At 41.9% G+C, this 12,084-nt stretch overlaps 1 protein-coding gene across 1 annotated transcript in view; it reads left to right on the top strand.

Annotated features, from left to right (window-relative positions):
- Positions 1–12,084, top strand: part of CACNA1S (calcium voltage-gated channel subunit alpha1 S) — a 960,893-nt gene that overhangs the window by 568,452 nt on the left and 380,357 nt on the right. Inside the window, exons 24-25 of the mRNA XM_075853532.1 lie at positions 5,613–5,665; positions 5,782–5,928. Coding sequence (XP_075709647.1) covers positions 5,613–5,665; positions 5,782–5,928 — 200 coding nt within the window. The remainder of the gene's footprint in view (positions 1–5,612; positions 5,666–5,781; positions 5,929–12,084) is intronic.

Here is a 12,084-nt window from a genome sequence, read left to right as displayed (position 1 = left end):
CCGGAGAAGATCCACCAAGTCTCTCTGAATGAAGTTAGCTGCGGATCCAAAGTCTAGATAGGCAGAGACCTGGTGCGTCTTTTCGCCGGACACTACGGTCACGCGGATGGACAATTTAGAAGAAAGTCCTTCTTTACCCAGGGTTGTCTCTCCAAACAAACCTAGGTTCTGGGGCTTTTGGGGGCACAGACACACAAGATGGCCTCCGAGGCCACAATACTGACAGAGACCCGAAGTGCGTCTGCGTTGTCTCTCCTGGGTAGACAGCTTGAGATGGTCCATCCTCAAAAGACTCTTTTGGAATAACAGCTGATGAGGACAGCAGGGGTTTCTGCAAAGTAGGAGCCGGGCTAGGGAGTCCTCCCTCCTGACAGGCCTCTTGGAACCGTTCTAGGATCCTTATATCAATCCGGGCGGCCAGAAGGATGAGGTCCTCCAGAATAGATGACAGATCTCGGGCGGCACGCTTGTCCTTAATCTCAGGGGAGAGTCCCTGCCAGAATGTAGACACCAAGGCCTCATTGTTCCACAACATCTCTCCCACCAGGGTGAGGAAGTGGATGGCGTACTCGCCCATTGAAGTGTGTCCCTGGCGAAGGTTCAGCAAGGATGCTGCTGCCCACGAGACACGTCCAGGCTCCTCAAACACCGTGCAAAATATCCAAAGGAACCTCTGGAAGTCACGGGTCTCTGGTCCTTGTCTCTCCCAGACAGGGTTCATGAATAGAAAATGCTCATGCAGACAGACTGAAGTGGATCTGGCACTGGTTCAAAAATCCCCTGCAGGTCCTCGCATCTCCATCATAGCATTGAGGTAGTGTCAGAGAAAATCAGGGATCAGCACTGCCAGTAGGTTTAGTCAGAGGGTCTGTACTGCCAGGAGGTGTAGTAGGAGGAACGGCAGCTTGCACATCCAGCCGATGTGCAATAATGTTCAACGCCTGGAGGAGTTGGTCTTGTTGAGACCGGAGGTCTTTCATATCCGCCCGCATCACTTGTGACGTCGTCATGGTCTCGGATTGAACAGCGGGGTCCATGGCCTGAGCATACAATCACGTTGGGTACGTGGACCCACTGGGCCGTACCGCCTTGATGGTATAGCAGCTGGCCAACAGGGTACAAGTCCAAGTCTATAGTTCGGGTAGGTGTACCTGTTGTAACTTAAGACAGTAGTGAAGATAGGCTCTGATCGGACCTTGGCAGCAGGCAGATACCAGGCGTGGTGTAACAAGGAAGGCGTAGTACACAGCACAACACGACTCCAACGCTAAATGGCACTTGGACCAAGATAGCACGGGACACAGGATACATGTAGCAGGAACGGGAACACTGGAAACTGGAAAACAATTAAGGGACCATTTGCAGAGACGAACATAGGTAAACGCTCAAGCAATGCAGGAAGGGGCAGGGCCCTTCTTATAGTCCAGGTTGCTCATGGGCTAATTTGGGTATCTGATTCAGGTGCCCCTACGGGACACAGCAGAGTGAAGCGGAAGTGAGCGCTGGTGTCTCCTGAGGAGGAGATGCGGTCCAGCGCTCACTGATCACGGCTGCAGCCATCAGGAGGTGAGTAATCCTGATGGCCCGCAGCCATGGGTGCTACATAGCCTAAGTGTACCCACAAACCCTATATATTTCCTGAAATAGATAGCCTGAAGAATGTGCATTATATGCCCTATGTAATAGATTATGATCATGACCAGGGCCGGGGCTGGCCATTTGACAGTTATGGCAAATGCCAGATGGGCTGGTACATAGTGGGCTGGTTCTAATTTTAGGGGTTATCCGGGATTTAAAAAAAACAGACCACGTGGTGGTGATGGTGGTGAGACAATGGCATACAATAATAAAATAAATATTATTTACCCTTTAAATCCAGCGCTGCCGCTTCGGTGATCACCATCAGTCTTTGTTTATTGAGCTGTGTTGACAAACATGACGGCTACTACCTTTCATTGCCTCAGCAGTGGCTGCAGAGCTCATGTGTGTTGGCGTGACATCATTGTTGCAATTCAATAAGCAAAGAACTGCGAGGACCAATGGATCAGTGATGCTGGAGCGGCAGGGGAATTAAAAGGTAAGTAACGCTTCTTTTGATGCCATATCCTACACCTTGGCCTGTTTTTTTTTTAAACCAGACAACCCCATTAAATATAGCTACATACCTATTCACTCTTGGCTGTCTGATCAAGCTTATCTGAACGTAGCCACTGATCAGACACTCAGAGAGATGGCAAGGGGTGAAGAGAGATGTATTATCGAGCAACAACTGAGTGGCAGAGAGGAAGCAGTGCTGTCTCTCCCCAAAAGGAAAGAGCCCACCCACCAGCCCGGCAATGGTTAGTTCACTGAAATCTCCGTTCTAGTTCATCTCAAAGGTGTTTAATGAGGTTGAGGTCAGGGCTCTGTGCAGGCCAGTCAAGTTCTTCCGCACCATACTCACCCAACCATGCCTTTATGGACCTTGCTTTGTGCGCTGGGGCACAGTCATGATGGAACAGAAAAGGGCCTTCCACAAACTGTTCCTACAAAGTTGGAAGCATTCAAAATGTCTTAGTATGCTGAAGCATTACAATTTCCCTTCACCGGAACAAAGGGGCCTAGATCAACCCCTGAAAACAACCCCATAGCATTATCCTTCCTCCACCAAACTTTACAGTTGGCAAAATGCAGTCAGGCTGGTAACTTTTGGCCAAATCCAGACTCGTCTATCAGATTGCCAGACAGTAAAGTGTGATCCATCACTCCACAGAACATGTTACCACTGCTCTAGAGTCCAGTGGGGGCATGCTTTACACCATAACGTCTGACACTTGGCATTATGCTTGGTGATGTAAGGCTTGCATGCTGATGCTCAGCCATGGAAACCCATGTCTTGAAGCTTCTGGGGCACAGTTTTTGTGTGGGTGGTAATGCGAGGAGGTTTGGAACTCTGCAGTTACTGAGTCAGCAGAGCCTTGGTGACACTTATTCATATTTATCCCAAACTCTTTCACTTTGCAATAATATCACTCACAGTTAATCGTGGAAAATCTAGGAGGAAAGAAATTTCATGTACCGACTTGTTGCAACAGTGGCATCTTATTAGGATATGTTCACACAGGGTGGATACGCTGCGTACAAGCACACAGCGTATACACCCTGGGCGCGCAGGGAATTCTGGTCGAAAAACCGCACCAAATTGTGGTACATTTCTGAGCGTTTTTTCAGCTCATTATTTATGCAGCGTGTGGATGAGATTTGTATTTTCCACAACAAAAATCCACAGTATTTGCGCTACTTGTGAACTCACCCTTAGGCTACATTCAGACGAGCGTAAATCTGGTCTGTGTGCGTTGCGTTATGTATCAGTGTACTTTGCGAGTGGAATGCGTTTTCACGCACTCACAAATCACATTTATATTTTTTTCAAACTAATTGATGCGCAAATCATGTGCATCCTTGTCCGGTGCGTGGTTTTCACACACCTATTGACTTTAATGGGCGCATAGGTGCATGAAAATGCACCAATATAGGACATGCAGTGAGTTTCACGCAGCGGACTCTCGCTGAAAGGCCCTATTGAAATCAATCGGTCCGTGTACTGTGCATGATTTCCATGAATACACCTGAATCTAATGTCCCAGTACTTTTGTTTATATAGTGTATTCATTTTGTTTGTATTTAATGCTTTTATAATTGTTATCTTTTTTGGGAAGGGGGCGGAGATTTTTCCTAAATAATTTGTTCTGCAAGAAAGAATTCATTAGATATTTTAGACTTTTATGTTATGTCTTAGTGACGAAACTTTCACATACCGATAATTTGTTCGAGCTTTCCTTCTTTTGTGTTTATGTGCTTGTCAAATTTATTTGAAAGAGAATGTATTCATTCATGTATTTCATTTTAGTTTTAATAATTAAATATGTAGAAGATAAATAATATGTATTTTTTTGTGCTTTATGTTATAGCTATTGTGAAATTTACTAATTATGATTTGCTGGGATCAAAGGACACTACATGTGTGTCAATTCTTAACTTTTCTTTAACCCCTTAATGACCGCCGATACGCTTTTTCACGGCGGTCATTAATGGGCTTTATTCTAGGCCGCCGCCTTTTCACGGCGGTCTAATCAACGTCACCCGTGCAGGCTGGAGCCGGCGCTCTGTTGTCTGTCAGTCGGGCTCCTGCTCCAACTGTAGCGATCAAAGTTTACTTCGAGCGCGGCCGTTTAATCCTTCAAATGCCGCAGTCATTAGTGACCACTGCATTTGAGTTGTTTACAGAGGGTTGGAGCTCCCTTTGTCACCTATCGGCGGCCCGCAAATGCAATAGCGGACATCCGATGGGGTGCCATGGCAGTCGGGGGCCTAGCAAAGGCCCCCAGGTCTGCCCTGGCTATACACCTATTAGGACGTGCCAGAGGCACGTCCTAATAGATGCCTGTTCGTTCTTTACTGACAGGCAATGATGCTCTGGTATAAGAAGTATACGAAAGCATTATAGCAGTGATCTGAAGATCGCATAGTAAAGTCTCCTAGTGAGACTGAAAAAATAATTTATGTGAAATAAAAATTAAAAAAGTACACATTAAAAAAAATAAAACCATTTTATTGGCACAAAAAAATGGTTTTATTTAGTAAAAATGTAAAAATCTAATCAAAAATACACATATATGGTATCCCTTGAATGGTAATGACCCAAAAAATAAAGTTATCATATTATTTAAACCGCAAGGTGAACCCCTGTAAAAAAAACGCAAAGAAAAAAACCCGGTAAAATTGCTATTTTTTCCCCATTTTCCCCCAAAATAATAATAATAAAAGATTAATCAATAAGTCCTATGTACCCCAAAATGGTAGCAATGAAGTCCCGCAAAAAACAAGCCCTCATATGGCGACATTGACAGAAAAATAAAAAAGTTATGGCTCTTGGAAAGCAACGATGCTAAATAAAATTATTTTAGTTCAAAAGTGTTTTTATTCTGCAAAAGTAGTAAAACATTAAAAAAACTATACATATGTGGTATCGTCGTAATCGTACCGACTCATAGAATAAAGGTAGCATGTTATTTACGCCACACAGTAATCAGCGTAAATGTAAAACGCATAGAACAATGGCTAAATTGCTGGGGTTTTTTTTATATCCCCCCCAAAAAAAAGTTAATAAAAGAATTCAACATACCCCAAAATGGTGCCATTGAAAAATACAACTCCTCATGCAAAAAACAAGTCCTCATACAGCCATGTCAACGTGAAAATAAAAAAGTTATTGCTCTTCGAATGTGACAATGGAAAAACGATAAAAATTGCTTGTCATTAGGGCCCAGAATGCAAGCAGGGGGAAGGGGTTAATTGCATTAAGTTATACACCATCTAAGCTGACAAGTGAGCTACAGAATACAAGCAGTGTCAGTATATTTTGACTGCTCTAGTGGCCATTGTGAGAACTGGAATACTTTTAGAATTTTATGTGGATAGTCACATTTACATTTTTTATTTTTATTTAAACACCACCAAAATGTTCTTCAAAACTATGTTTATAATAAAAACGTGACTAAAATATTGTAATTTTCTGATACATTTGCTTTACCAGTAATTTGCTTGACTATGTTGTACTCATTTACCTTTAGGGAAAGTTCTACAGCTGTACTGATACAACAAAGATTGCACAGGAAGAGTGCAGGTATGCACAGTGAACTATTGATTTCTTTGTGTCTGTTTTTTTCAACTCATAGGTAGAATTCCTTCCAATACCTTTATCTCTACCAGTTTTTTTAACATTGACTTTTTCATCCTTAGGGGTTATTTTGTCGATGCAAAAGATGGAGATCCCACTCAACTGGAGCTGAGACCAAGAATATGGATGCATAGTGAATTCCATTTTGATAATGTACTCTCTGGAATGATGTCTCTTTTTACCATCTCCACCTTTGAGGGCTGGCCGCAGTATGTAGTTACAGATTATTATTTGTACATATATGGTTTTTTATGATATCGTTATATACAAATGGTTATTATGGATATATCATCACTCACAGTGCTCTTACTATTACAGTATATACAGTGCCTTATGAAAGTATTCACCCCGTTGGTGATTTTCCTGTTTTGATGCAATACAACCTGGAATTAAAAACGATTTTAATTTTGTTTTTATACCATGTTTAAAAAAAAAAACAAACAACAAAAAAACCTGAAAAGTGGTGAGTGCATATTTATTCACCCCTTTGCTATGAAACCCCTAAATAATGTTTGGTCAAACCAAATAGCTTCAGAAGTCTCATAATTGGTTGAATAAGGTCTCCACGTGCAACCAAAGTGTCACATGATATAAATGCACCTGTTCTGAAAGGCTAGTGAATCTGCAGCACCACTAAGCAAGCAACATGAACACTATGGAGCTCTCATAACAGGTCGGAGACAACATTGCAGAGAATTTTAGATCAGGGTTGGGTTATAAAACAATATCACAATATCCCAAACTTTGAATATCACATGGACCACCATTAAATCCATTACAGCAAAATGAAAAGAATATGGCACAACTACAAACCTGACAAGAGAAGGCCACTCATCAAACCTGACAGACCGGGCAAGGAGGGCATTAATCAGAGATTCAGCAAAGACAGTAGCTCCAAAGATTCACAGTGTTAATGGAAGTATTTAAGCACTAAGCCATACACTCCACAGAGTGGGGCTTTATGGAAGAGTGGCCAGAAAAAAAGCCATTGCCTATAGAAAAACATAAGAAAACACATTTTGATTTACCCAAACAGCAAGTGCTGTGTGGCGCGAACCTAACACTTCCCAACACCCCAAAAACACAATTTTTACAGTGAAGAATGGTGGTCGCCGCATCCTGCGGGATGCTATGCATTGTCAGGGACTGGAAAACTGGTCAGGATTGAAGGAAAAATGGATGTAAATAAAGCCGATTCTTAAGGAAAGCCAATTTCAGTCTGCCAAAGATTTGAGACTGGGATGGAGGTACTCCTTTCAGTAGGACAATGACCATAAACATACTGCTAAAGCTACACTGGAGTGGATTAAGGGGAAACAATTCAAATGTCTTGGAATTGCCTAGTCAAAGCCCAAACCTGAATCCAATTGAGATTCTATGGCATGACTGGAAGACAAATACAACCCATCTAACTTGCCTGGAGGAATTGGTAAAAATCCCAGTGTCTTGATGTGCTAAGTATAAAAGAGTATCCGGCACACCAATTTTGAAACAAAAGGTATTTTTATTTTGTTTTTGTTTTTGCAACGTTTCGGTCTAAGCAACCTACATCAGGCACTGTGCCGTGCTGGAAAACTGCATAGATGAGCGATAGTGATGCTGATAGCGGCTGGCCGCTGTATCATGGAGCCGTGCAAAACCCCATCTTTCCACATATCTGGTGCTGTCTGAACCTATGCACATCTTGATGTGCTAAGCTCATAGAGACATTCACCAAGGGACCTAAATCTATAATTTCAGAAAAAGGTGGCTCAACAATGTACTGACTTTCAGGGGGTAAATACTTATGCACATTAAAGTTCTATGTTTTTTGTCCTAATTATTGTTTCTATCACTGTAAAATATATATTTAGTACTGTCTAAGTGGTAGGCATGTTATATAAATCAAATTGTACAAATCCCCCAAAAATCCATTTTAAATCATGGTTGTAATGCAACAATATAGGAAAAACTCCAAGAGGGTGAATACTTCTGCAAGACACTTTTAATCTGTAGATATACTTAATATGCTTTACACATATAAATTCATCCATTGACATATTCTAAGTATGCGACCTGACGTGACGAGCAAATCAAGGTTCTTTCTGACGTACGCATTAATAAAGTTGGCAACAATGTTTTTTTGTCTTAATTATTGTTTGTATCACAGTAAAATATATATTTAGTACTGTCTAAGTGGTAGGCATGTTATATAAATCAAATTGTACAAAACCCCCAAAAATCCATTTTAAATCAAGGCACTTTTAATCTGTAGATATATTTAATATGCCATATATATATATATATATATATATATATATATATATATATATATATATATAGATATATATATATATATATATATATATATATATCTATATATATATATATATATATATATAGATATATCTATATATATATATATATATATATATATATATATAGATATAGATATATATATCTATATATATCTATATCTATATATATATATATATATATATATATATATATAGATATATATATCTATATATATATAGATATATACATCTATATATGGCATATTAAATATATCTACAGATCTACATATTCTAAGTATGCGACCTGACGTGACGAGCAAATCAAGGTTCTTTCTGACGCACACATTAATAAATTTGGCAACAATGTATGCGACTAGAAAAGAGGTGCACGAGATTCCAGAACTGAAATGCAAAGACAACATTAAAACTGTCTAAATATTCCATGTGTGGTCTGACTAGTGATTTTATCTCCAGGAGCATACTGTGGAATGGGGTCTCCTCTTCGTAGCAAAGACCAGCAGCAAAGGCCAGATCCCTGTAAGGGTGTTAAAGGGTGAAGGGCAGGGAGGCTACTTAGATAACACCCTTAGAGGTGGCCCTAAGCCACACTGGTGAAGTAACCCAGTGGGTCCACAACCTGCTGGTCATATCATATAAAAATGCTCTATACACAATTAATACCATTATATACTGTACACACAAACAGGGGCAAGAGTGAGCTTTGGTCAAGGTGGGAGTTTTATGGCCATATGTCTGTGCACTTGTAAACAAAGATAAACTTGGACAAAAGAATGTACAATTTATATCAGGAATTATTTGTGTACAGTATATCTGCACTGCATATTCTGTACTATTGTTTGCCCACTTCATGACGCTTGAATTTATGCAATATAAGGCCCTATTATATTCGCAGGTTGGGACACGCATTTCTTCGGCGCTGCTCATATATTCAGAGAAGATAATCAGACAGTTTTTGTATAAGATCTGTGATCGGTGTATTCATTGTACCCATCACATTCTGTTCTCATTAAGCAATTATATGCTATTTACTGATTTATTAAATATCTAAACAACATAGAAGGAAAATGCCACTTCAGTGAGCATTAAAAACTGCTGGAGTTATGGTAAATGGTAATTCAAAACTAAAAATTAACATGAGATGGAGGTTGGGCCCTTAAAATCAATTCCCTTTAGTGTGACCTATGTACCATCAGTCCAACACTGGGTGCACATAATGAGAACATGCTTCTACTTCTATACAAAATCACTGGCCAGACCACACATGGAATATTTAGACAGTTTTAATATTGTTTTTCCATTTTCTACCTTGATTTGCTCGCCACGTCAGGTCACATACTTAGAATATGGCAATGGATTTATTAAGTTTACGAAGTGCGTCACATTTAACACTTGCGTGTTACTACTATATATGAACGGCAGACCTTTGAATGAAAACCCCCAAAAAAACAAAACTGTATATTTTATATATATATTTATTTATTTATTTATATATAGCATATTAAATATATCTACAGATAAAAAGTGTCTTGCAAAAGTATTCACCCCCTTGGAGTTTTTCCTATTTTGTTGCATTAGAACCTTGAATTTTTGGGGGGTTTATACAATTTGATTTATATAACATGCCTACCAATTTGACAGTACATAATATATATTTTACTGTGATACAAACATTAATTAAGACAAAAAACATAGAACTTTAATGTGCATAATTATTTACCCCCTGAAAGTCAGTACATTGTTGAGCCATCTTTTGCTGCATTTATAGATTTAGGTCCCTTGGTGTATGTCTCTATGAGCTTAGCACATCAAGACACTGGGATTTTTCCCCATTCTTCCAGGCAAGTTAGATGGGTTGTGTTTTTCTTCAAGTCATGCCACAGACTCTCAATTGGATTGAGTTTTGACTAGGCTATTTCAAGACATTTGAAATGTTTCCCCGTAAACCACTCCAGTGTAGCTTTAGCAGTACGTTTAGGGCCACTGTCCTACGGGAAGAATTACCTCCATCCCAGTTTCAAATCTTTGGCAGACTGAAATAGGCTTTCCTCCTGACCAGTTTTCTAGTTCCTGACAATGCATAGCATCCCACAGCAGGATGCTGCGATCACCATTCTTCATTGTAAGAATGGTGTTGTTGGGGTGATGGGAAGTGTTAGGTTTGCACCACACAGCACTTGCTGTTTTGGGTAAATCAAAATGTGTTTTCTTATATTTTTCCATAGACAATGGCTTTTTTCTGGCCACTCTTACATAAAGCCCCACTCTTTGGAGCGTATGGCTTAGTGTCCTATTGACAAATACTTCCAATAACACTGTGAATCTTTGGAGCTACCCTCCTAGTTGAATCTCTGATTAATGCCCTCCTTGCCCGGTCTGTGAGGTTTGTAGTTATGCCATATTCTTTTCATTTTGTTGAAATGGATGTAATGGTGGTCCATGTGATGTTCAAAGATTGGAATATTGTAAAGGATCTGCCACGCACAGCTTCGGGGTTAACGCCCATAGGTAATCAGTCGGCACCTGAGTCTATGTCTCTGAGACTGATTCCAGCTTCCACCACTCAGGCTGGCAGGCTTAGGAGTGGGAGAGCCTATCGCAGCCAGGCCAGACGGAGCTAGCTCCCACCCTCGGTCTATTTATTCCTGCCTTTCCTGTTCCTCCTTGCTTGTGATTCTTCTCGTGTGGTTTCCTGGCCCAGCTACAGCTCCTGACTATTTGATCCTGCTCCATACTGACCCTGGCTTTCTGACTACTCTCCTGCTCTGCGTTTGGTACCTCGTACACTCCTGGTTTGACTCGGCTCGTTCACCTCTCTTGTTGCTCACCGTCTTGCCGTGGGCAACTGCCCCATTTCCCTTAGCTTTGTGTACCCTTGTCTGTTTGTCTCGTGCACTTACTGAGCATAGGGACCGCCGCCCAGTTGTACCCCGTCGCCTAGGGCGGGTCGTTGCAAGTAGGCAGGGACAGAGTGGCGGGTAGATTAGGGCTCACTTGTCAATTTCCCTACCCCTATCATTACATAATCACAAGCCATTTACCTAATGTACCCTGGTCCCTGTCTCTACTATGGACCCCCTTGAGACCCTGGCCCAGCAAATGCAGGGTCTCTCCCTACAGGTCCAGGCCCTGGCTCAGAGGGTCAACCAGCCTGACGCTACCATGGTAGTGCCCCTCACCTCACCTCTTGAACCCCACCTCAAGTTGCCTGACCGGTTCTCAGGGGACCGGAGGACTTTTCTCTCCTTTCGGGAGAGTTGTAGGCTCTACTTTTGTTTAAAGCCTCACTCATCAGGTTCTGAGAGCCAGCGGGTGGGTATAATTATGTCCCGGCTCCAGGAAGGGTGCCAAGAGTGGGCCTTCTCCTTGGCTCCTGACGTCCCTGAACTTTCCTCCGTTGATCGTTTCTTTTCTGCTCTCGGACTCATTTATGCCGAGACTGACAGGACTGCCTTTGCCGAGAGTCAGCTGGTGACCTTACGTCAGGGTAAGAGACCTGTTGAGGAGTATTGTTCTGACTTCAGGAAGTGGTGCGTAGCTTCTCGGTGGAATGACCCTGCCTTAAGGTGCCAGTTTAGGTTGGGTCTGTCGAACGCCCTGAAAGACCTGCTAGTTAGCAATCCCTCTTCTGACTCCATAGACCAGGTTATGGCTTTAGCGGTACGACTTGACCGACGTCTCAGGGAACGACAACTTGAACATTTTTGTGTTTTCCCCTCTGACTCCCCCATGATGCCTCCCGAGGTCCCGTTGCTTCGCTCTTCCACGGAAGACTCGGAGGTACCTATGCAACTCGGGGCCTCCGTGTCCCCCCGACAACGTAGAGAGTTCCGCAGGAAGAATAGTCTCTGCTTCTATTGTGGGGATGACAAGCATCAAGTGAACACCTGTCCTAGGCGTAAGAATAAGCAGCCGGAAAACTTCAGCGCCCAAGTGATCATCGGGGAGGTCACTTGGGCGCACAGGTATTTCCCGTAAATATGAAACGTAATAAAATCTTGCTTCCCTTTCAGGTCTCTTTTGGTGGTAGGTCTGCTACTGGCAGTGCCTTCGTGGATTCAGGGTCTTCTG

This window comes from Rhinoderma darwinii, chromosome 2 (assembly GCF_050947455.1).
Source record: "Rhinoderma darwinii isolate aRhiDar2 chromosome 2, aRhiDar2.hap1, whole genome shotgun sequence".
NCBI lineage: Eukaryota > Metazoa > Chordata > Amphibia > Anura > Rhinodermatidae > Rhinoderma > Rhinoderma darwinii.
This window is presented reverse-complemented; position numbering and strand designations above follow the sequence as displayed.